The 27,562-nt window shown below is 38.4% G+C and overlaps 1 protein-coding gene across 6 annotated transcripts in view; it reads right to left on the bottom strand.

Moving 5' to 3' along the window:
* Positions 1 to 27,562, bottom strand: part of Unc5d (unc-5 netrin receptor D) — a 514,815-nt gene that overhangs the window by 183,176 nt on the left and 304,077 nt on the right. For all 6 annotated transcript variants that reach the window (XM_028768243.1, XM_028768246.1, XM_028768247.1 and 3 more), the window contains exons 3-4: positions 26,903 to 27,046; positions 2,742 to 2,845 (exon numbers count right to left, since the gene is read on the bottom strand). In XM_028768243.1, coding sequence (XP_028624076.1) covers positions 2,742 to 2,845; positions 26,903 to 27,046 — 248 coding nt within the window. The remainder of the gene's footprint in view (positions 1 to 2,741; positions 2,846 to 26,902; positions 27,047 to 27,562) is intronic.

A 27,562-nucleotide genomic window follows, 5' to 3' on the forward strand; every position in this document is an offset into this window, starting at 1 on the left:
GCAGAAACCATGTTATATAACTGATCTCCTGAATCTATTCCTCTCTTATGAAATCCTGTATCCTTTGGCCATTCCACAAAAATCTTGATAGCCACTACTGTTCTGTGAATTTCTATTCTCAATCTGTATAGGAAAGTAAGATCATATGGTACGTCATCATCCTATTCCTTGTTCATTTCATGTGACATGATGCTACAGAGGCTTCCATGTATTATTAGAAATGGAAACACATCTTTTCTATAGGTTAACTAACATTGATGTTACATTATATAAACTATGTTGTTTTCTATTCATCTGCTGACATACAAAGGTTGATTCCAGATATTGGTGACTGACTCGGGGTTCAGGAAATGAAGGGAGTCTTGGGGGGGAGTATGCTGCATAGTGGAGTTCTGGGTCACAGAGTCATCCTGGATTTTGTTTTGGAGCAATCTCTTTATTGTTTCCCTAGTAACTGGACTAAATTTCCCTCCCTACCACCAGTAGGCAAGGAATCTACTTCCTCCATTTTTGCTACCATTCTTATTTTCCTTCCTTTTGATAATAGTGAAGAGAGTACCATTTTGTTTTCTGGTGACACAGAGATGGGTAGCATACACAAATTAAAATCTAATAGGACAACAGAAAACAAGCAAGGCCAATACAATAGGAGTGACAGATAAGGAAAGGGCTGAAAGGAGATTAAGATGAGTAAGTGTTGAGCAGACATGTTGCTATGTGTCCACAGTGAGCTTCATCAAGTAGATGATAATCTAAGTAAGCCCTAAAGGAAGAACAGCAGAGATTGCCACTGCTGAATTCAGCATGTACAAAGGACCCGAGGCTGAAGCATGACTGTTTCTCTTGGGAAAGAGGAAGAAGGTGTCATTGCAGTGCTATAGTACAGAATTGGAGAAATGATAACAGAAAGCCCAGCACAAACAGTACCCATTTCCCACAAGCACTCCAGAGACCCTTGGAAGATTTGAAAGAGAGACAAGTATACAGCCGTGAGGCCTCTGTTAGTCCATTGATCTGAACATTGGTTTTCCTGCCTCTCAAAGGCCAAGGCTGTACCAGGGAAATAATTAGGCTTTCCCCTAGGTGTAAAAATCGACTCCTAGATTTCTCAATAAACTCCGACATGTACTGCATCCTGCAGGCAGATTGGCTAACAGAGGACATGAGCCTCCTTCCCACCTGTGGCCCACATCCTATAGAGAGAGTCTGCAGAGGCTGCACGAGTCTCTGCTGGACTATTTCTAAAGCAGGGTTCCCAAAGGTGGACAAGGTGTCTACAGAGAATGATGATATGCCAGGCTGACCTCTGGGAACACAGGAGATCCTAAGGAATATGACATAGTCCCCCATGAATGGAGTGCTCTGTGTAGGGGACAGGATCCATGCTTTGAGAAAGTTGGCAGAAGAATAATATCTTTTTGTTCTACATTAAATACAAATTTAAAAATAAGCACTTTCATTGCTAATTATTTCGTATCATGCATGGTGTGCTCACTTCAATTTTCAAGTCTGTTTATTTCATTTTGGGGAACCATCTGAGCCTTTGTAGCATCCACCCAGCATGATCTCTGCCTAAATATGCAAGTGTGTATGTGTGTGTGTGATTGTACACATGTGCATGTGTGTGTGTGCATGTATGTGTGCTGTGTGTTCGAGTGTGTATGCATGTATGTGTATATGTGTATGTATGTGTGTGAATGTATGATTGTATGTGTTTGTATGTAAGAATGTGTGTGTTTGTGTGTGTGTGTGTTTGTGTGTGTGTGTGTATGTGTGTGTGTGTGTGTGTGTGTGTGTGTGTGTGTGTGTAGGGGGCATGTATTCATTCCCCTCTATTTCTTTGTTCTTTTCCACTACAAATCACACAGTTATTTTAGCAAAGATAGGTGACAAATATTTCAGATTTACTTTTTCTTTGTTTCCTTTTTTGGAGTCTTTCTACTTCTGACTGAAGGACCTATGGTTTTCTAATGTTAATGGAGAAAACCCATGGCTGAAACAGTTACTGCTAAACAAAAAATAATGTTGTACAGCTATTGTTTTTATGATCCTAAACTATAGCCTGCATTCTCTTGTTAGCTTTGTTCCCAGTCATTATATCATTAGTCAAATAGACCCTGTTTAATGTGTAGGTCAAGGATTCAGAAAGCCTCTTCTGTGACCACAGGGCACTACTAGTCACACTTAAAGTTTCACAATGTATGCTGAGAGTTCTAGGAAAACTATGTCTAAAACTATGGTGACTCTGGATTCTAGATACCACAAAGTGGCTGCAGCGTATGCCATAATCCTGGTGCCAGCACAGAGATGGGAACATACCAAATGTTCAGAAGGCACTTGGACTATGAGCAGGTGAAGGATGAACAGTGGCCAACCATCCCCTCCACAGATACATTTCCATGAAGCTTTGCTTGTTAATGATCAATTGTGACCCACAGTCACTATCCAAACTGAGTGACCTGACAGAACATAGGGCAGACTATGCCTACACGACATCAGCATCCATCCTCAGCATCAAGGATGGTCCATCTAGACTGCCTAGCAAAATTACATAAGAATCAAAATGCTGACCAGAGGCAGGTTTAATCCCCAGCTTTCCTCTTTGTGATTTCTTCATCATGTCTTAGAAAGGAAACCAGACAGCAAGAATGCCAGGCCTACTCTCTTTCTCCCCTCTTAGCCACATGAGCTTTTGTCTCGCTAAGGACAGGCCTGGCTCGGGACAGTGGATTTCTTCTTACCTCTGCTGCGGGGACTCCCTCTGGCGGGCGGCAATGCAGCACGATCATGCCTTCAATAGGAACCTCCCTGCCTTGTGGATCTTGTTCAAAGTTTTTCCGTAAATCTGCAAAGAAGCACAAGATATGTGTATGTGTATGCTACATTGAGCTAGGAATGGCATTACTCCCATGAGGCCCTAATTCAATAAAACAGCGAGTTTCATGTCAAAAGTTAGATACACACAAATACGTCAGTTTCTGACACTTCAGAGTACTACTTTTCTAAGACTCATAAACGCACCTGAAATATACCTTAGCAAAATGGTTCTTAACACTTTATATTGATATGAAGGAAGAAAAACTACTAGGAGCCAAGAAAAAAAAAACCCCTCATAATTTCATGACTGTGTGCCAGTATTATCTCTTTGGCATCTGATGAAATACTTGGCCTAATAAATTACCATCCGCAGCCATTATGAAGTTGAGATGCACATGAATTTTTTTGTTGTTCACTGAAGAATGCATTATTAATCTGTAACCTCTGTCATTCCCTTAACCCTCTGAGAAGCTGGAGAAGACAGTAATAGAGTGAGATCACCTATTAGTCTTTTTATTTGTAACCAGGGAGAAGGGGCCATAGCTAGTCACAACAGAATCCATAACCTATCCAACCGGATATATAATTAAGAAGTGCAAGGCCCTCTAGCCAGGCAGCCATGCGGGGTATGTGGGTAGTGCCCTTCACACAGGGCTCTGGGCACTTTGCAAACAAGCTGCACTATTAACCTTTTACACATAGAGAGGTGACACTTGTGGAGGTTAATTGGCTTGCCAGTGGTCACAACTGCATCAGTGCCACTGAGAGGGGAAATCCATTCTGCTTCCTGACACTTAGCCTGACTGCCAACCAGCCCAGACATCTCTGGGAAGTTCTACAGGGAGACAGCCAGCTTCATTTGCATAGCTTTCTACACTACCATTTTAAAGGGTAGGCAGCTGGCCTTGGCTCCTAGGGAGGTGTCAGACCAAACCTTTGATGATCCTCCTGAATAAGGTAATTTTTGCTGTCACCTGGATGCACAGGACAGTCTAGCCAAGACAGGTTGTTTACAATTCTTCTTCCATGAAAAGGATTTTTCTCCGCCCTCCCTGACAATGTATTTTTCTTCAAATTGAGGATCTCAAATTACAGGCTGTGGATTTATTGATTTAATTTTCTTCAGTGCTTACAATAACATGAAATATGTCCTCTGTAAGGAGTAGAGCTCCAGAATCAGTTACATCTTTATAAATTGTATAAATACATTAAACTTGCTTTTAGCAAGTCAAAAACACCCGATGAATAACTAGCATAGCCATGTGCATATTCACTCTTCCCTGAATGTTCTCTCTCCCAGAGACAACCAGCATCTGTATGTTCAGGGGGCTTTGTTGTTCCCTGAGTCTAGTTGTAAACCTTCCTTCTATTCAAGATCTTTACATTGCTTAGTGGTTTCAGAGTTCCTGACTCGTGGTGTGATGGACTCACAAAACTGCTAAATAAGCACAGAGCCAAGAGAATGACTAGGTCTAGAATGGGAGACTCTGTTTGGGGCACAATCCGACCATAGGTCATGTTCTGCTGACACTCAAGAGAGTTCTGAGCTAAAAGTTTCTCTCAGGAAAAGCCCCAGTACACAGAAGTATATCAAAGCTCATCCCCTGGAATCAAAGTGAGTTAAATAGCCAAGATTCGAGAGTAGTGATGGGGGGAGCTATGGTCTGGATGGCATGGTTACTGGGTTGTCTTCCTCATTGCTTCCCAGCTTCCTAGGTCAGTTCATCTTCCAAGAGAAGTCTTATTCGGTGCTAGCAAATGATCATCTGAATTTTGCTACCACTAAATACTCTGTGTTTTTAACCAAGTAAAATACAAACATATAAGAGTCGGCATGCCAATACATTCTTCTGATTCTGCTTCCTATCTTTGCCCAGTCCAAATGAAAATGGCAATAAATCGTTAGTTACCCTTATTTTATACTAACTACATTAGTAGACAGAAAGCCACAATGAGGTCCTTTTCCCTCCCTGCGAATACCCTATGCTGACTCGGATCTTTTTGTTTCCTACAATCCAGGGATTTAAAGGGATATCTAGGAAATGTCATAAGGAAGAATCAGACCCAAGGAAGGACCGAGCTACTCTGCTTCTCCATCCCACTGACACCTGGAATCACTAGGAGATTCCAATAGCACATCATCACTCCCCACTTTGCAAATAGAAAGGCTAAGGACAGGAGCATGGGGGAAGGACAGAGAAGGGCTATATAGCTGAATCCATCGGTAGTATAAGGTTTCTGATCAAGCCCCCAGATATCACTTCAAATGAGAAACCCCATGACCTTGGAATTCTGATTCACTCTTAAACTTAGTGCTTAACAGGGCCTCTTAAGTAGGTTGCATCTGTGAATCTTAAAAAAGGGAGTCCACATACAAATTCCTGGTAGCTCCTGAAAACACTGAAAATTAGAGAAATAAGCTCTTCAACATAGTGGCATAGCTTTTCTAGCTATGACTCTCACGCTAGGTCATGCAAACTCATTGGTTTCTGAACCAGTAATCTAAACAATAGCAGTCTTTCTAGATCTAGAAAAGATACACATACATATATAGGGACCTACATAACTTCTAATACTAAGTAGTCTATCTCCAGGCACAAAAAATTAATCGCTGGACAAAAATAGTGAAAAAATAGTGTCTTCTTCATGCTTGGTTCTACCCTAGGTCTCTTAATCATCCAGCTTTTCGATCTTGACCATCTAGACAGTTTTGGACATGGGTTCCCTCTCCTGGTGTGGGGCTCAGGTTAGATCAGTCATCGGTTGACCATGATATTCTGCAATACTCCTAAGACTGTTGTCTTGCCCAGTGGTCATCAGAGAGGTTTCCTCCAGCAGCTGATGGGAGCAGATGCAGAGACCCACAACTAAACATTAGACAGAGCTCTGGAAACTACACAGAAGAGGGGAAGATGCATTATAGGACCCAGAGAGGTTAGGGACACTCGGGATCAAGGCACACACAATCAACTAAGCATGGTTCATATGGGTTCAGAGAGACTGGAGCATACTGGTGCCTGCATGGGAATGTGCTCAGTCCTCTGCAAACATGCTGTGTTGTTTAGCTTGGGGTTTTTGATGAATCCCTAACAATGAGGTTTGGGGTATTTCTGACTCTTTTGCCTGCTCATGGGAAGTTTTTCCTCCTACTGGAGTACCTTGTCCAGCCTTGATATGAGGGTTTCCATCTAGCATTATTGCATCTTGTTATGCTGAATTTGGTTGACATTACTAAGAGGTCTGATCTTTTCTGATGGAAATGGAGAAGCAATGGATCTGGGGGAGAGCAGAGGTAGGACTGGAACTGGTAGCAGGGGAAGAAGGGAGGCTGTGGTTGGGATGTATTGTATAAGAGAACAATACAAAAAACGAAAACAAAATCTTCCTTTGATAGGATCGGAAACAAGGTTCATCTTTGAGAGTTTCTAATTCAAGTTCTGTAACATCAAAAGGAAGTGGAAACGGAGAAGCTGAAAGAAGGCATAACGGGCACATGGGCAGTTAAAGCCAAGCAATTATGTTTGTATCTGAACATGACACCATGAGGTCATTCACTCAAACAATATCTTAAACTCTTCTTGCCTTAGTCTCTGTACCTGTAAGTATGATAATAATGTCTACTAGATGTAGCTTCTTATTTTTAAAGGCAGGCTCTCACTATGCTGACTTGGCTGACCTGGAAATCTCTGGGTAGACCAGGATGACCTTGAACTCACAGAAACCTAGCTGCCTCTGCCACCCAAATTCAGAGATGAAAGCCATGTGCAACCCCACCTGGCTACAGAGCTTTTAATATTAATACCCCCAAACTTTCTCAAGTACAATGGCTATATAACACCTTTAAGGTTTTATAGATTACTACATCCTATGATAAAGTTACGATGATTAATATGGGATGATTTTATCATAAGTCAGATACAAATTAATTATAAACTGGAACATTTTTCAGAGATACTCAAATAAAAAGTATAATTTAGTACATGATAAATTAAGTGGGAAAGGTATTAAAATGAGTCATTGACCTTCTGAAAAAAAGAAACAAAAAACAAAAAAAAGATCTATGCCTTGCTTTATATTAAAATAAATGCTGTAGTAATAGAAACATTTTAACAGGAAATCTCATCCATAATAAAATATCTAGAAAACCTTAAGAACAGAGGTTTTGTTTTAGCTTGAAGAACAAGCTATTAAGAAAATGATTGACAAATATCATTTAGTTAAAAAATAAAATTATTTTCCGTAAACCATTGTAAAAAAAATACTACGCAATTAATAGCCTTAATGTGTTAAAACAAACCTCTCATGAAATACCATGAAAATTATAAATACCCTGAGATAAAATGACAATGGGGTTGGAAATCATTTACAATGGAAAAGACACAAATGGCTACAGATAATGGAGTAACAAAAGTTGTTATAGAAATACTAACATAGCAAGTACCTATACATCTCTTTCCTTTGTTTAGTAAACAAGTTTTATTAATTCTTTGTTTTAAATGGCAATCCCCATGCTTGAAAATGAAATCAGGCTTGGATAGTCTTGAATTGTGTTAGAAGAAAACACAAGGTATATATGAAGAACAAGTTGTAAATGGATGAAATTGTTTTGCAGGGCTAATTATATGGGAAACATCAGATAAAAAATACATAATACATGGTCTATCATGGAATATATATTCTATCATGGAATATATAAAATACTGATGCATGCTATGACATAGGTACAATTTAAATGCATAATTTATATTAATTGAATATAGCCTTTCTCCAAAGGCTACATATTGGATGATTCCATTTATATGAAACATCTGTAATGGGTGGTAATGCCAAACAGTGAGAAAATAGGTTAGTAATCAGCTGGGGCTGAACTTGAGTGAAAGAAAAAGATGAACAATGACCTCACAGTTAATATAAAAATACCCCCAAATTGACCTAGATGATGGCTATAGATCTGTGGCTATGCTTACAAGGATTGATTTCTATATTCAAGAGAATTGAATCTTCTGTAGATATTTCAGTAGCACTATAATTTTTAATGTTTCATTGATACGCTTCTATAATTCTATAAGTACAGCTAAGAAAATGATTAGAGAACTATGTAAAAAAAATGTACGGAGGCTGCTAGTGTCTCAAACCCTTTCTGAACAGCAGGAAGCAACCTGAATAGTTAATAATAGTATGCAGAAATTAAAGGCCAGAAAGTCATGGTGTTTAAGTTATATACAATGAAATGCTAAACAAGATAGTATAGTATGAGAAATCTCAATCATATATATACATACCCACATATATACATATATTTAAATTATTATTTAATATTTTATACTAAGATTTAATAATACATACACACACACACATATATATATATGTATACACACATACAAATATATTTAATAATTGCATACAGAAATGAAAGACTAAAAAGTCATGGTGTTTAAGATTTAAATTGTATAGACAGAATTGCTAACCAAGATAGTGTACTATAAAAAACCTTAGTCATACATACAAATATATAAATACACACATAAATAAATAAAAACAATCCCACTGCTTTCAGATTCCACACCCCTCATCTGTACTATATATGTACATTTATATATGTAAATATATATATATATAGTCAGTCATATATATGATATACACATATATATACATACACACACACACACATATATATATATATATATATATATATACATATACATATACATATACCTATACCTATACCTATACATATACATATACATATACATATATATGGGATTAAAAATCACCCTGCAAATGTGTACTTGTTACAAAAAATGCCTACTTCCATTATATAGTACAGAAGTGAAAATTAAAACTCTTTCTGAGTAGCCCTTCCTTCTGTATGATGTGAATGTTCACAAAATGTAGCACAGCTGCTTTTATCCCCTCACTGTTGAAGATGGGCTGGGCCCTGTCAAACAGTGAACGTTCTTGACATACAGCATCCTGGCCCATCTACTATTCATGCTTTCCCTGGAAAGGTAGACTGCAAATAAGCAATTATGAGCTAGAATTATGAGCCAAGAGACAGAGGGAAAGAAAGCTCCTCCCTGAAATGCAGTAAAACATATCTGAGTGCCTGAAGGAAAGTTTAGAGAAGAGTTTTTCAACCCGAAGTAGAAGATTTCATCATCTTAACTAAGACGTCCTAGACTGATTTTCCAGTTTCTGATTCTTGCTAATTTAAAGCATGTTCCTCTGGGGTAGGGGATGTCTGAATCATCACATGCTTGGACTTGCAAGTGCAAGGATCTGAGTTCTGAGCTACAGAACCCATAAGAAACGCCAGGGATGGTGGCACGGGCTTATGTTCCCAGTGACAATGAGGCAGGGGGAGAGACAGCAAACAAGCTTACTCTATTTGGCAAAGTTCCAGTTCAACTTGAGAGCCTGCCTCAAAGGGGAGGTGTGAGACACACAAGGGACATGATCTGTTATCATTCTCTGACTTCTACATGCAAGCATTCTTGCACCCACACATGTGTTGATGTGCACATATACACCAAACATGCATGCACACAGACATACACACAACACATGTATATATACATGGCACACCACGCACACACAAACCCTACACACACACACTCACTTCAATCCTCCCACTACATACTTTCTTCATCATTACCTTCCTTTTAGCACTGTCTTCTCATTTCTTTTTTCTTCTTTTTTTTTATTGGATATTTTATTTATTTACATTTCAGATGTTAACCCCTTTCCCCATTTCCCCTCCCTAGAGCACCCTAACCCATCCCCCCTCCTCCTTTTTGCTTTTATATCATTTTAATTACATGCATGTATTAAGGTCAGTTCTAGGTTGAGGGTCTAGCAATACAATAGATGCAACTAGTCAAAGAACAAGCAAGGCATTAAACACAATTCCATGAACACTCCCATGATAATGCATATTCCATGATGGCTAAGGTAGGCATTCTTGTAAGAATGACCTAAGACAGGCTGAGTCTTGTTAATTAAATAAAAAAGGGGGAGAGGTGGAAAACCTTTGGCACTGCTTGGCAAGAATCTGACATGGGCCAAGGACAAGGAAATGGGCTGCTTGGCAGGAATATCTTCTCATTTCTTGATTTTGAATCTCTAAACATCCTTCCTTTACTATGTCTCTCAATTCAGAAAGATACTCTTCTGACTGACATTTCTTCTATCTGTATTTATTGACAGGGTGAAGCACGGCTGGATTTCTACCCTTTGATCTTGTCATACTTGTGCATCAGATAATAATTATATTATTCTACACAAAGGAAATTAACTGACTTGCATAGATGATACACAACGTTAAATATTTCAGTTGTGGTTGAAGAATATAAAACTCTTATCATCTGTAAATAGCTAATTGTTTGATACTACTCTCTCTGTTATAGGATGAACCCTAAAAGAAAATTATCCAGCAAATTATTCAGCATTTCAAATTTTTACCTCTCAATGATTATGGGCTCACTGATTACTTTCATTATATATACATTTGGCAAAATTTCTGGCGTGATCAGATACATTCATGCTCACAAACAAAAAACACCAATAAAAAATGATCCCACTACTTTTAGAGTCCCCAACCCTTGTCTGTACTATATACTGAGTCATGATTATGGGCAGAAGCATTTTCTGTCTCATTTTATTGTGTCTAGGTTCACTCTTAACACATGTACGAAAGAAAGATGCTAAAATTACATAGCCTTCAAAACTCAGTGAATTGTGAGTTTAAGCAGTCCTCCAATTTTATTTTCGTTGCGGGACTACAGGTAAACTGTTCATCTGTTTGACTTATTGTCATGTTGCTACACTTTGGTTTGAATACAGGCCATTCTGTCCCCCAAGCTCATATCTCTGAACACTTGGTCTCTAGTTGGTGGTACTGTCCACAAAGGATTTGAGAGCTTTGGGGCATAGAACCTAAAGGTACCATTTAAGAGTTATAGCTCAAGTCTTTCTTGTTGCCTGATTCCCAGAGACCATTGGGCCTCACCCACCTTCCTGATAGCTAAAATACATCTATTTGTAAGCATTTTGTCCCAATAAAGAAGGTAATACACCCTGGTACCCAGAATGGCATATATTATCTCTTGATGAATATTTGCTGAATGAGAGGATGAATTAATTAAGTTACTTATGAGTTTCATTTCAGCTCATGTCACCTGAGGGCATTCTCAGGAGTTAAGAGGACCAAGAAAACATGGGCATATGTGATAAATACCAGACTGTTACTGAAACAAGGTACTTATTCACTGTCTTTTTCACATATGCTCTATCTGTGTGTAAACTCTCATGCGTGACATCATCAATAAAACAATTCACTGAATTTTATATTTCTATAACTTTACCTGTCATTCAGCTTCCCTTTTTATTCCTACAGTAGAATGTCAACAAGACTCAAGATGACTAGGAACAAAGTTAGGGGCAGAGAAGAGGAGCACAAAGTGAGAAAGCCAGGATGCCTGGCTTGGTTATAAATCACACAATCATCAACAAGTCTTCCAGCAACAGCAGTATCTGCCCTAAGTGGCATATCTTAGGCTGGGCCATAGGACACAACAGCCTCCCCTTCCTTACCCCATGCCCTATTTGGTTTTCTTCTCATTTTCTTTGCATGCTACTATGTTAGAAAAGTCATTGTAGCATACAAAAATCAATAAAAATTCAATTCCGAATAATAGTTCTCTGCAGCTCAGCAACACCAGGGAGTTATCGGCTCATTCAATGTTCTGGCAGTTAATGCAATGAAATAAAAATAATTTACTCATTCAAACCAAATCAGCCAGTGAAAAATCATAGACATTTTTTAATAGTCATCGTCAAGGCCATTTGTTAAGATTCAGGAGGATGACACAATGTCCCATTAGTTGTCCGACTGCACTGGTATCAAATCGAGTTTGAATCTTTCCTACTGTGTTTCTTCAGAAGGAACAACAAACCACATTTGTCATACATAAAAGGAATTTGTAACTCTGCCAAATGCAGGTCATTTGTTGTAATAAAAGGGCTGATTCAAACGCATAGCAGATGCCCAGAGAAAATGGAAGTCAGGGCCCAGTGCCTCTATTTGGTTCTGTCTCAGTCCTTGGGTCCTAAACAGTAATGGCCTGCGAAGTCAGTTACTGACTCCAGTTCCCCTGGGAAGCATATGAAAAGCATCCTGCCAGGTGATGGCATACTGTCTGAGCGTCTATGGCCAGATTTGCTAAACTCCTTCTGCTTGGCTTCAGATTCGGATGACTTATATTGATACCAGCTATTCACACCACCCAGCTCATCTTTCTTGAGTCTTTCAGGTCTGAGTGTTACTGGGAACAGTCGATGAACAACAACTGGTCATAAGACAGACTTCCTCATGGATATTCTTATATGCCAGCAACATAGGTGAGCTATTTTCCCTGCTCTGACCTAAAATCCCTGAGTATTACAGCTCTAACTAACACCTGCTCGTAAACACTGTAGCAACAGTAGATGGCCACTTCTGCCACAGCGGAACCAACATGGTACTCTCCATGTGACTTCCTCCCTCAGAGCACAATATACAGTCTGTGCCTACTGACCCCCTGTGATGTTTGGCTGATGTGTAGAGTCTTGGCACATAGAGGCTCCCGAGGCTCACAGCATGATCATAAATTAACTTCGGGGCCATGAGATACTTTGTACACTGTAATCCTTCTGGGAGAGGGCTGCCATTCATAAAACATTTTATAACTGGCATTCTCTGGTATTTCCCTCCCTACTAGTGCCACAAAGTATTAGGTAAGCAACAGCAGTATAGGAGAACATGGTCTGGCTTTGCCAACGGTGGGGACATTGGTGGTGGCTAGAGACAGCGGCGGGGCTGAGAAAGCACTCTGACAACTTGCTTTCTACTGAGCTGCTCCCAGCAAAGCACGCTGCATTGTGTTTGACTTCTCTTGTTTACAAGGACAAAACCAAAAATGCAATTAGGAGTCAATACCTGAGAATTGGCTGACAATTAGGAAGCAAAAATCTTAATTATGAACCTGAGACTGGAGGAAATCAAAGGTGTCTTAAGCAGTGGCTTCAATGAATGAATCAGTCTTGAGAGAACCATGTTTCAAGAAAGTTATAAAATGAACATACAAGGCGATCAAGAGATCCAGAGTAACTCCATCCATGAGATTTCAACTGAGTCTGTTCAGCACACACTTCGCATTTATTACTCTGCCTAACCCCAGCCAGTTTCCTCTCAGTATTCTGACAGGGTGAGCTCAATTTATTCTTGCCCATAGGTTCCTGCTTTTCTTTTCCCTTTTTGTTTCCTGTATTTAGTTCCAATTATTTCTTCTTGGCATCAGGTCATACACAGACAAGCCATAAAGGTTCAGGGTCCTTTCTTCTTCATGAATGAGACTCCACGATGGTCAATGCCCAGAGCTGCTTGCTAGATACATATTCATGATCCAGTGGGTAAATGTGGTATACATGTGGTATAGCATGACCAATATGAAACTACTTAGAACAATTTTCCCTGGGAAGTAGCTACAGGTAGAAGCATTACATAAAGAAAGTACACAGGTTCAGGATTTCTTGTGTTTGCTTTGTCTCCAAGTGACAAGAGTGATTTCTGAGTCTTGAGTATATTGATTGTTTGGATCACTATATAGAAGATAAGTGAAGTTTTACTGAATTATAATGAAGTGTTTCAATGATATTTTACATAAAAATATTATATGAAATTCTTAAAAATTATTAGGTAAAATATGCCATGTTTTTAAGATATTAAATAAAATAGGCATATAGTGATAGGATATATTATAACCTTATTTTTTCATGAACCATGGCATGTTATAGGGAGAAAATACCTATAAATCCCATGTTCTGCATGTTAGTATGATTACTCTTTTTGGAGTGCTAATGGGGAAATGAGTTCTAGGTGAATACAGATAACCTCCAAAACAAAGTACTTTTTGAAGAAAGAAGGCAAAAACCAGATACAGCAGCAAAATTGTCAGCTTTTCTGTACTGTTCAATTCCCAAGCAGTCCACACGGAGTTCATCTTCCTCCTGTTAGAATTCCCAATGTGAAAGTGCTTTATTCACACCTATAAGTACTAGCTTGCAGCTTGGCATCTTGATGAACATTCCAATACGCAATGAACTCCATGGCTGATGGAACCAAGTTTTAAGACTGACATAGACATGAAGAATCATCCCTGGCTTCCCTGTGTGACCTCCACAGCCCTGCACAGGAAATTAGAGGGTTATGATCTTGCAATGCATTTCAGAAGAAATGACCTAAAAATAACCTCAAGCGTTCAGTGCTCTCCACCTCATTATGATTCAGTATCATGACTGCAGAGGGAGGGAAGAGAAGAAAGAAAGAAAGAGGCAAAAAGAAAAGCCAACCCTGCAACAAGAAGAAACAGAGCTTAACTGCAGTGTTAGATCTTTGAGTCTCCCCTCAGCCCATCTCCCTGAAGACAAGGAGGTCAACTAGGACAACATGTGGCCAGTGTCATGAGTACAAAATCAATAGAATAGCCACCAAATACCTAGTACCTCCTGGCCCCAAAAGTACATCTCTGTGGAAAGTAAACAAACAAATAAAAAATCAAAGAGATTTGCTTTCCTTAACTCTGTTCTACAGCACCATGGAGGACCCAAATAATTATTTAGACCAAAACTTGTTATAACCAAATCTATAGTTGATGCTAAATATTATAAAGAGACATAGTAATTATTACATATGAAATAAAAACTACAAAGAACCCAACCTAACTTGTTCTTGGGGAAACTTTCCAGAAATACAAATTCAAATAGGGCTTTAAACCAGGATTGACTGTGGAAATTTGAGGAAGGAAAAAAATCTGCCATGGCAGTAACAGACTGAGAGGACGAACTTCATACAAAAGTAGGGTTAATTCTCAAGGAGTTAGTAGTAGGTCTGGAGAGTCACTTGGGAGACTTAAGCTGTGAGAAGACCATAATCTACTCCTTTATTGATTTCATTTGCCAAATTAAATGAAAGAAGTCCACTAATTCATTGAGAATTGTATAGATGTATTTGGATCACATGCATTATTACTCTTTCACTAACTCCTCGCAGATTCATCACTCCACCTCTTTTTGTCAACTTTATATTTGTTTATATTTTTAATAAGGTACTGAGTCCAATTTGTGCTACCCATGTACTCATAAATGGGGACAATCCACTGGAGCATGGTGGACTACCCAGGGACCATGCTTTTAAAGAAAACTGATTCCCCTTTTCCCTAAAGTCATCAATTATCCACAGCATCTAAGTTGGGATGGAGACTAAGGAGCTATTCCTGGAGTCAGTAGGAAGAAGGAAGGGCAAAAAGATTGCAAAACCATCAAGTATTCCCGTCCTTCCACCAAAGACTATGATTTCAATGGTCTTAAGTAGAGCTGAGTGACCTTAATTTCTGTGTTTTTCATGGGAATATCATCTGTAGTGGGTTAAGGATGCTTGGCTGAGGCCAGAACTCAAGTCTAGATGTTCTTATTTGACTTCTTCATTTTTCTTCTGTTCCTATTCCACCTCAGCAAATATTCACAAAGAAAATCTCCTAAGTCTCCATGTTAACATTATATCAACCTCCAGCCCCCAAATGGTTACTACCAGCCTCGCTCTAGCTTTTCTTTATATAGTTCAGCTTTTGGAAAGAGTCTTCTCTCTCTCTCTCTCTCCCCTCCATATTTTCCATCTTCCTGCTAATTGCTTGGTCTACATAGTCTCTTATCATCTCTTTCATTACTGGTCCTGGATCAATGACTACTCTCATATCAAAACCAACAGATACATCTAAATTCTTCCCATAATCTGTAGATAATATTGACCATTTACTCCTCATAAACATCTTCCCTTATTTTCTCTACTGTGTTTGTCTTTGCCTTCCTTGTGGACTTCTCTGGTTCTCCTCTCTCCTCTTATGGAATTCTATTCATAGCTTACCAGTCTTTCTATTTCTACCGGCAATTTGAGAGCTGGAGAAAGGAAACACGCAAAAGTATTCCTGATGAAATAGGTCCCTCCTATATTTCCAATAGCTAATAATCCTAATCACTAATTTTTCAAGGACTGCAACTTAAAGCTTTGACATTGATCTTAAATCCTGGGTTTCAGGCTCAAAAGTACAATTGCCTAATTAAAAACAGTCCATTGATGATCACACAAGTTATGCATATCTTCATACACCATACTGAAACACTGAACTTGATATTTTGTTCCTGAAACTCTTCTGTTATATTCATAATTATATTTAATAAAATAACTAGCAACTTAGTTACTTAAGCCAGCAATAGAGACAGTGTCATACCTAACATACATGAAATCCTCTATATTAGCTTCTAGTTTCATATTTCAATAGCCATATGCTCGCTTGTGTTAATATCCCTTTTCATGAGCCTTAACTTTGTCTCATTCTCTTTAACTTGCATCATCTGTACAAATGTTTAGCCCCTGCTCCAGTCAGCACTGTTGTTATCTTGGAAGCCTTATCCACAGGGAATTGGAAGGTAGGAGGTTTCACGACATTACACCACCTCTGACATTACACCACCTCTGCTACCTTAATAGTGAAATCATGTCCTAGATGAATCTGAAGTCTGAGCTGAATATTCAAATACCCTCATCACCTGACCTACCTACTTCTCTCAAGTTGAAGTGTTTCCTGTTATCTTGTGTTTTATTTCGTATAAACATGCAATAAACATCATAATCTGAATAGCTATGAATACCTGGTGATCCAAACAGTTTTGGGGTTGGGGCCACAGCAGATTGGGAAGCCATCAGTTAAAGATCTTCAACAACTTATAAGGGTAATACAAACATTACAGAATTCAAACATTGAAAAGATTTGAAACCCTTCTGCCCAAGACTTTAGATAAGAGACAGTCACCCTATATCCTATCTTTTTCTTTCTACCTAGGCTCTGTTCTGTGATCACAATCCTGGAGTACAAATTCCATTCCAGATAAATCCCCAGTCTTGTTCAGGAATTACCTTTCTTTGTAACTCAAGAAGTGTATCTTGTACCCCTGAGACCAGCAGGGTCCTAGTGGGCTTCTTGTGAACACTGAATGTGTCATCCATGCTCCTACTCCTCTGTAAAATCTTACTTACAAGCATCTCAATTGTTATACTGTGAACTCTTCAAAGGAAAGGACAGTAGGTTGTTCTTGGGCTGCCTAAAACATGCAGGTTACTGAACTATTCACAGATAATTGACTCTTAAGTCAGCATCCCTCTCCTACATAGGAAATTTCTGGGGTGTAATATTGGCTTTCCATACTTAGGCAGAAATAACACTAACATAAAAAGAGTTACTAGGCACAAAATGTATGCAAAGACTAAGAGACAGAATTTTCTTTTGCTTGTAATTGTTTGTTTATTTTGTTTTCCAACTGTTGGTTTGTAGGAAGGTTTACTAAGTAGGAAGATTGAGTATTGACTGAAGTAAAATCCATATTCTCTTTGCCAATAAAGCTTTACTGAGGTTTGAATAAAAATGGCCATCTTTGGGAAATTCAAGGTGAATTTCACTGAAGGAATAGCAGACTGAATTAACCTGTGATTTTTATTGAAAGGCAGTGGCTATGTTTCTGCAAATTCTTCCTGGTAAAATAATGGCTGGCAATAAATAGCATGAAAGAATTTCTCTGGGGAAATTTCATTTCTCCCTCACACATTTCTTTTCAATAGATCCCATCTTTAAGCTTGTCACTTATAAAAATGCAAGTATTAAGCAAAAGTAAGCCAATTTCTATCAGTATTGTACAAAGCATCACTCTTTGTTCAAAGAACCATGGTTTCTATAGATTTAAGTTTCTCATAATCTATGCTGAAGAACATCAACTGGCAAGGGATGCAGGGCCATCTGGGTGGAGGCTAAGAAGATGTGGGATGCAAAGTATTTTGATGTTTATAGTTGTATCCTTAAAACTCGTTCAAGTTCATCATTCTGTCCCAAACATCTCATGACTATTTCTCCTGGCTTAAGAGGAGTATCATACTGTATCCATGACCTTCACACTTGGAAAGTAAAGTAAGGTTGTTTGAAAATGTTAAAAAACAGTTGTATTTGTATAGAACATAAACATTGCCATTATTATTACCCAAAGTTTAAATGATAGAGCAGATTACAATAATTCATTGAGGTTAATATAGGAAAGGTTGAACAACTGCAACAACAATTATAAGAATCCCCAAGCCAAAATACTCCTAAATCTGATGATAAAAAAATTATGAATTTGGAACATTTCTGAATTTTGATGTTTGAGTTGGAGATGATCAATGAGTGAAGTAGTTGTGGTTACCCCAAAAATTAATAGACTCTTAAACATGCACATAAGCACATACATACATGTATGCGTGTGTGTTTGTTTGTTTGTGTGTATGTGTGTATATACCTGTATGTATGCAGAAACCAGAGGTTCATATCATGTATCTTCTTTGATTGATCTCAACCTTATTTTTTTTTTTTTGGTTTTTCAAGACAGGGTTTCTCTGTGTAGCCCTGGCTGTTCAACTTTAATTTTTGAGTCAAGGTCTCTCAATGAACTTAGAGCTCACCAATTAACTGTATAGGCTAGCCAGCAAACTTCAAGTATACATTTTTGCCTTTGCCTCTTCAACGCAAATTCACTTAAAATTGTAATAAAAAGAATAAAAGATTCATTTAGAATGCTTTATTAGTATAATCAAATGCCAAGTACTAGACAAGTATGTGTGCGGAATCAAGGACTTAGGTATACACTCAAGATCCAGCTTTTTACATGGATGCTTGGGTATCTGCATAACTGATATCAGGATATTTGGGTCATGCACTTATGTAACACATGCTATACCCATGAGCATCTTCCCCAGTTACTTGCTTGAGCTATACATACTTAATCAATATGAATCCTTACTTAATGAGTTATATTTTTGACTATAACTTATTTCTATGCTCAAATTGTCCAAGCAAGAATAGCCTCCTTTTATGTGGATGTATTTACATTGTACAATGAAAATATTATATTGAGGTACATTAAACAAAATAAGTGACCATCATACTTCTAAATTCTGTACCACAGAGGACAAAAGAAGACTGAAAAGTCACTTGAGTTATAAGAAGCAAAGGTTTCATACCTCACTGTAACATAGAAACTAGATTTGTTTCAAAGAAAATTTCTGCATGTTGGCAAAGAATGAATAGTTATTTAAGTTGCACAATAATTTACTATCAAGGTCTTTTCATAATTTCACTATAGTCATGTCTTAAAATGTAGTTGGTAAGGACAATGAATGGAGACAATATAAAAGAATTCCACAAATCTCTACCAAATATATAGAGTAATATATATATATATGTAATAAAAATTATAATAGAGCTAAATATTTCCTATTGCCGGTGAACTCACAGCTCTATGTATCTGCATGGATTTCTGGCAACTATTATAAACAAGCCTGCTATAAGATCAGTTGTGCAAACAATCAGAGCATATAGTTGCCTTGTACCACTATATGTTTCATTCTTTTTGTTATAATTTTCAAGTGAATTCCTACTTACTAAAAGTACTTACTTACTTACTTACATACTATATGGAAATATGCCACCTGAATAAGCAAGTACAAAACTACCTAGTGATGTGCTTCTCAGAACACATCACATGGTTCAGCGGGGCAAGACCATAGAGATATAAGCACAGAGAGAGTGGCAACAGTAAGCCGTCTCAGTGTTAACCTGAAGATTCTCAGTAAATGGCTGAAGGAAATTATACTATGCTGCAACCCCAGTTAAGGTTTATCATTATGTCAAAAATTAGTTTGAGATGCGTCTTAATGTTGGCTTTGCTCTCTATTTAGCTTGATGACCTAGAACCACTGCTCACATACAGAGGGCTGGGATTATAGGATATTTGTGGAGTGCAGAGTTTCGAATGTAGGATCTCCTGAATGCTAGGCAAGCACTCTACCAATGAACTGACTCTATCCATTCTTGATATCATTTCTTAATTTATAAACAACTTTACTGTCTGCCATCTTACCTAGATATCTAACACAACTATATATTCTCAAATGTCACTGTCAGATGTGTGCACTTTTCCTCTCCATGTATAGTGCATGAGGAGCTGCTAAAACAGGAACAGTGCTCCACCATTGGTCATGTCTGGTTCCAAGCTCTGCTCTCAATTGTCACCTTAATACCTAGACCCACTGATACTGCTGCTGGCTTTATAGTAACAAAACAAACCTCTCCAAATCTTATATGATATAATTTGAAGGTATCCATAGCTTCCAAGGCCAATTATTTCCTGTTGTTTTTTTTTTAAACAAACAACTGCTACCTATATAGCCTGAGTTTTCAGAGTTGGCTTCACAGGTATTATGTTCCATGTAATTGCACAGGGCTCAATGTATGCTTCCAAAAACTTATTTTTGTGGTCCAAACTCCTGACTTTTAAACACCGAACTTTCTTCATTGGACACTGGGGCTCAGAAAACATGCTCCCAGCTCAGCTCTGTTTCTGTAAGCCTCCGTGGCACATCTGCACAAACCCAACAGTCATTAGCACAGGGCTTGGTAAGAAAACAGCATATGCACAGTTTCAGGTGGATACAACTGCACCCCACGGTGTGCAGCCTAGCTCTTGGACTGCAGGTGTATTTTAGCAAACATTCATCCCTTGATCAGATGATTTTATGCAGCTTACAACATTATTCAGAAACTAAGTCTCTCATATCCTTCAATAGTATCCTATAGATCTATGTATGGTTTTGGGAATGATTGACCTTTGAAAGAAAGTTATATCTTTGTCTTAACTTTAGGGGACATCCTGCTGTGAAAAGAGAAATTAAGATTTCAAACTTCTGCGCAATGTATACAAGGTATTGAAGATTATTTTCCACAATGTTGGTATATTTAGACAAAGAGTATTGGACTAGAGCAAGCAGTGCAAACAGCTGAGGTCACATAGGGTAACATGGCTGTAATGTTTTATCTCTTCAATTCCCTTTCGGTCTCTACTTACTGCAGTGCTGAGCATAAGTAGTCAGCTCCAGACAAGGGAAGCCAAAAATGATTTTTTATATGTTCTTATTAGCTCTAAATTCACAAGAAAGCTAGACAGATGGATATCATCCTGCTAAACAATGAACAGATGCCCTTTTATGAAGAGGAGTCAAGTTTTGCATGAACGGCATTGTTGTTCAAGATGGTACCCACTACAAAGGTGATATATAAGATCTGCTTGAGACTTGGAAGTCAAAAACGTGAAGGTAATAATGGTGGAACTTTGAAGCAGTTCATAATCTAAAATGATAAATGAACTCACAAATAACTTCAAAATAATTATGATTATAGATATCATGATAATAGTCCTAAAAAATTCCATGGTAAGACAGAGATGGAAACGTCAATTCATGAAATGCGGGAGCTGTGGATACTGGAGTAGGCTCTTTGAGGTTCAAATTCGTCTAATAGGCTAGTGAGGTCAGTGGGGCTAACAGATTTGTTAAGCTGCAGTCTATGTACCAGGCACCAAGTAGGATCCTCCTCCTATATGAGTATAACACAAGAATAAAGAGTCAGAGAAAAGGAGATGGAGCTATGCATGCACTCCAGGGAGAACAATGAATACAGACAAGGCATAGACAGTGAATGCAGCCCACACCTCTGAGCCTCAGCATCTATTCCCAAGCATCTAAGACAGTGGTCCTCAACCTTCCTAATGCATTACCTTATGATGTCATGACTTCCAACCATAAAATTACTTTCCTCCTTTATAAATGTAATTTTGATAGTGTTATGAATCATACTGTAAACATCTGTGTTTACTAATGGTCTTAGGTGACCTATCTGAAAAGGTCATTTGAGCCCCACAAAGGAGACATGAACCACAGATTGAGAATGTAAGTTGTGCTCACTCACTCACTCACTCACTCACTCACTCACTCAGTCACTCACTCAGGTGGAGCTCAGCATACCTGTAAGAATGCCATGGGAAAAGACAGGCAAAGAAAGTTACACCTGAAAAATGTTAAGGTATACGAACATTTATTTATCACCATATTTAATTGTGCAAGCAGGAGGCAGAGGCACTGGCAGATTCCAACATATGAAATTACTTATTGAAGCCAGGAAGCCGAGATGCACAATAGAGACAACTGGATGTCCTTTTTTTTCTTTTTCTTTTTCTTTTCTGATTTTCAGAAAGAAACCACCTCCAAAAGCTAAAGAAAATAATCCAGTTTCACTATAGCACCCTGTGGCTGTAAATTAGATTTTTCTAATTTCTTCACTCATTCTTGCCACAATTGCATAGACATTTTAGAAGCATCTCAAATAAGCATCATATTTACATTTCATTCAGCACATCTTAAATTATGTTCTCTCTTTTTTTTTTTTAAATCAACAAAATAGTGATTCCCTACTGAATATTCTTTCAAGTCACCAACTTGCTAGAACAGGCTCAATTATAAGATAGGGATACTTCCTGTAGTTCTCAGTCCAAAATTAGGTAGAGTAGCCAAGTGTCAAGAAGGGTTTCCTTGACGGACGGTTTAATACTATAGGCACAACACCTCATAAGCAGATAAAGGAGTGAAAGAAAAACAGAGAATAAAAGAGAGCGCTAAGCTGGCAAATGTTCACCCACGAAAATAAACAACTAGGAATAATTGAGTATTCCTGGTTTTGACAATGGTCCAGCAGCAGATGCCACAGCATGCTGTCTCTTCCAGCCCAAGTGAACCAGACGGATGAGGGAGGGCCTGTGGGAGTTGTTCCCTAGAGACGAGCTTCTGCCAGCTTGGTGGGGGTCAGTGTAGGCTGCCTTTATTTATCTATTTTTACCTTTCTAAACTCACTTTGGTAACTAGGTCTCTGCTATTTCCAGGCCCCTAGTAGTTGGTGGCCAGCCAGTTTCTCCCTGTTTATACCATAGTGTGATTATGGGAAATCTTCCTGAAGATGGGTGACAAGGCACCTTGGCTCCCAATATGAAGCACGTGCACACACAAGAACTTGACCCCGAGGAGGTTCTCAACTGACTTAGAGAGGAAAAAAAGAGGAAAGCAACCGCCACTTTCCTCCAGAAAACACTAAAATACACATAAAGGTTTCTATTTTGATTCTCAAGTTTCTATTTAACAGAGGGCAACTCACAGGGCTTAGTAGTAAGAACACGCGAGGGAATACAATGGGCAGACAGATGGGGCTCAGTTCCGCTTTGGTAATGGCTAGATGACCTTCCCTGTTAGTCACATTCTCTACCTTTTGGCAACAAGCTGAACAAAGCATGCATATGAAATTCTAAACGGGGTAAATAAAAACGCTTCAAATAAAACCACATAAATTCTCAGGACTGGAGGTACAGGGCAAACACCAACTAGCAATCCTCACATTCAGGAAGCTCAATAGAAATTCTCGATTAGAGATGCAATACTAGGCTTCCTGAACTATTTGAACTGAATCTTCAGCACGATATGAGGGCCATGTTGGTTGCTGATTGGCATGAGGGTGCACGTTGAAGTTTTGGGAATATTGTTCTTGGGCAAGATATCCCAATGATATCTGCTCACAGACTCGCAGAATCCTTAACGATATTATACAATAATATAATAAATAAATAAATAAATAAATAAATAAAATAAGCACAAATAATTTATAATATTTATTGTATTTCCATAGTCTAGTCCAGAATATCATAGAAGACTGTGCTTGATATCTGTAACTTTAAACCTCCAATAGGGTCCACTTTGAGGAACAGATGAATCATAAAAATTAGGAGGAGAATATTCTCAGTGTGGCTTCCTTTTAAAAATCAAACAGTCTCTAAGTAGCAGCATCCAGAGAGCCTCCTGGTGTTTTCGTAGAGATTAGTAACCATGATCATATCAAGATGCTCCTGTCAATATGTCCCCCAGCTCAACGTCCCAGTTGCCTTGGTGTTTTTGCCCAGTGCAATTTAAAAAAATTTAAATCCTTAATGGCTCATTGGCCCAATGCAGGAAGCATAAGGAGCTCAGATGCTGAAACAGAACAGTTTACTGAGTACTATAAAGATGACAGTAAATTGTAAAGTCCCTTCGGATGATGGTCCTCATGTTCATAAACTGCATTTATCTACCAATAATGATTTAACACATTAAGATGCCTCTATTACTTAAAAAAGCAATCTTAAAAAGAAGAATTATTGTAACAATTATATCTAATTTGCCTATTCATTTATTGAGAATGAAGACCATCCTCATGTGCAATGTGCTATTTGTTAGGAAATACTTACACAAAAAAGTCTCTTCCCTCTCAGTCTAATAAAAACACAAAATTATTTTTAAAGTGTCTTTCCTGCAAGCAACTAAAACATCTAAGATCCTGAAGGCACCCCTACATACACTTGTGATGTGATTATACTAGTTAAATTTCAATTTACATTTTAATACACATTGGTCCCCAAGTCAAATGCAATATTTAATGACAAATCATGTCTTGGCTTGCATAAATAATTTTAAATAAATTACAGAGCCTCTAACTTGCTACATGGGAAGAAATTAAAAATATGTTGGAAACACTATTAGTGAATCCATTAAGTGAATTGTATAATACAGGCTATAATGATATTCTAACATTTTTGCTTGAAAAAAATATTTTTATATACAAATGAGCTTATCATATGGAAAGGACCAATTACTTTAAGTCTTTAGAGAGAATCACAGGATTATTATCAGAAAAGGATCTCAGACATCTAGGAAGGTGAAATGATTAAAAGGAAAAGGACATAATGAAAAATTCCTTTTCTGTTATTAATATTCCCTATTCTCTGATTTTATCATACATAGAGGAGCAGCATAGTAAAGGTTAACCTAGAACATTCATTCAATTAGCATCAGTGAAGATCAGCCTATGAAACAGTACTGAAGATGATCAGGTATGCCACAGGGCATCAGATCATGGCTATAGAGTATTCACTTGTCTTCTTAGTTTAAATAATTAGCATTCAGGAAGATCAGCAATGCTCAGAACAGCTCAGAACAGCTCCGTGAAACAGGTACGGAAGTATTAATAGGTATGGAGATATTAAGGTTAAGGAAAATGAGCTATGCTGTCCATCTGTACAAAACTAAGATGAAGCAGAAGAGCTATGGAAATGGAGCAGGGATGTGGGATCTTGGCTCTTCTCCCCTGTCCCACTACACATGCAAAAGAGCAGACTGCAGTAGTGGAGGGGTGTGTCAGAAAGGCAAGGCTGATACGTGTAACAGGTTGGAATTTGGAAGGACAGAGTGTGATGTGTACAGTCAAGGTGATGAGAAATGAGAACAGGTGGGTTTGAGGCAATCTTTGATGGACTTTGTAAACAAAATCATGAGGTTCTCACAGGCACACGGCAATCAGGAATCAAGTGAGCCAGAATGGAGGCAGATGACAACAGGGATGGACACAGACCAGGGAAACTTCATTGATGATAGCTCAACGGGTAGGTGCCATCGACCTTGGAGAAGGAAGGCTGATGAGTGAAAACAAAAATGAAGTGAGAAAAACAGAAATTGAGTAAGGCGGTCTCGAACACTCTCATGCTGTTTCCTCCACCCTGCTTGAATTGAGCACTACAGATATATACTCCACCTCAACTAGGGTTCTGGGTGGCCCTGGTGAGTCTATACTGGAAACACAGAATTGGACTTGTTATGGGACAAATGAATGCAAACATTCTCTCTCTCTTTCTTTCTCTCTCTCTCTCTCTCTCTCTCTCTCTCTCTCTCTCTCTCTCTCTCTTTCTCGGTTGCCCTGCTAGTTTAATGTCATAAAATATTGGCTGGCTAATTTTAATTAACTAAATAACTAATGGACAAATATTTCCCAAGGCTCTCACACTGAGTACGGCTTATGAGGTGACCTCTTTTTCCTGGTCTAAGAGGACCCACATGGTGTGCAGGAGAGGCCTCCCAAGTCACCAGTATTATGAAGGTGAAATGCATATTTTAAGAGGGAGATTTCATTTCAGAGGAAACATAAATGTCTTTGCAAATAGCGATTCACTCCTATTCTTAATCCCTGAGCCATCAACATCTGCTATGGAGAACTCCTTCAGTCCTCAGACAAATCCCTCTTGTCCCATATTTTTTATGACATTCTCAAAAGGCAGGATTTGAATAAAACAACAAAAACCATCTCTCCTGCCCCTCCCAGCTTCCTTCTATAGAGTTTTTTTTTTCTCTTATAACAGTCCTAGGCACAAAAAGGAGGAGTTTGAGAACTACGGAGGTGGGCTAATGGGAATGGGTAGGATAGGAGAAGTTTATATATTATACATCATATTCAGATTATAAAGACAGATGTTGACACAGGATAGAAAAATCCCAAACTCCTCAGAAATGCAATTTTTCTTTCTCAATTTTTTTTCATCATTTTTCAACTATGCATTTTTTTAAAAGTTATACTTGGGTCAAACAAATACAGTTTTGAAACCCATTTCTGTGTTTTAAGGTTAGCAGAGAAAGGACTTAACAGCAGGCTATAAAAACCCTTTAATGCTTTTTTTTTTAAATAAAATTAAAGTTTCTCTATTAAAAGTTACTACAGTACATTCACTTATGAGTTTTTTTAATATATATAATTTTTTTCCAAATTGTAATTTATACTCATTCACACAGGGGTTATAAACACAAAAAGGCAGGACGTTTTTAATGCCTTATTTTTGCAGATTGGCTGGAAAGTAGAATAAACAGTGGTAACTTGGCTCTGCCCAAGTATGCCCCGCCTGAGCATCATCATTGATGGGAAGAAGCAGAGTACATTTATGTGGGCTTCTTTTTCTCTGGAACATATTTTCCCGGCAGTATGAAGACATTTGAGTTCTGAAAATTCAGGCAGAATCTCTTAGGCAAACTGAGTTGTAGATTGTCCTCTGGAGAAAATGATCAAGTGTTATAAAAGGAGATTTTTAAGAACTAAATTTACTGGAGGCAGAAAAGTCCATCTTACTTCCCTTTCATCTACATTCTGCAGAAGACCAGGACATCTCCAATGACCTCTTCAACTGTATTTAACTCATGTCCATATTCCTAAGACCCAAGGTTATCCACAAAGGTACTTACAGGCTATGCGCACAGAAGCTTTCCTGCTCTTGGAAGTTCCCAGGTGGCTCCACGCTACACACTGGCACCAGTAGTCCTCTGGCCCATGGAAGTCCTCGACCTGCTGCCTGGTGACATTGATAAACACTTCCCGGACCTTTAAGCCTGATGGGCAGACAGAGAACATTAGGTGAGGCCACTGTATTTCTCAATCACAAAGGTAAGGCTCGCCAAACCTTTTCTTTTTTAATTAAACAATTCTGTTTTTAATCAAGGCAAGGTTTTAATTACCGAGACAGTAATATATTACTGCTAATTAAATTCCACTAGCTGAGTAGGCTGTAGAGTGCACACACAAAGTATTATGACTAACGCAGTGCTGTACAATAGAATAGCATCCCTATTACACTGACCTGGTGCTCTCAGGGCTCCTAGTCTGTGTACAAAATGTACTATGAGGAATATGTGCCTAAGGTAATGTCTAGAACATAATAATCTCAACATAATAAGCTCAGGGACAGAGTTTCAAGTTGTTCTTGTGGCCACAAGGTTTTGTAGGCAAGGAAGGGTTACTATAATGGTGTGGCTTGAAAGAAAAATGTGAGTGTGTGTGTGTGTGTGTGTGTGTGAGAGAGAGAGAGAGAGAGAGAGAGAGAGAGAGAGAGAGAGAGAGAGAGAATA

The sequence above is a fragment of the Grammomys surdaster genome, unplaced genomic scaffold (assembly GCF_004785775.1).
Source record: "Grammomys surdaster isolate TR1022 unplaced genomic scaffold, NIH_TR_1.0 185, whole genome shotgun sequence".
In the NCBI taxonomy this organism is placed as follows: Eukaryota; Metazoa; Chordata; class Mammalia; order Rodentia; family Muridae; genus Grammomys; species Grammomys surdaster.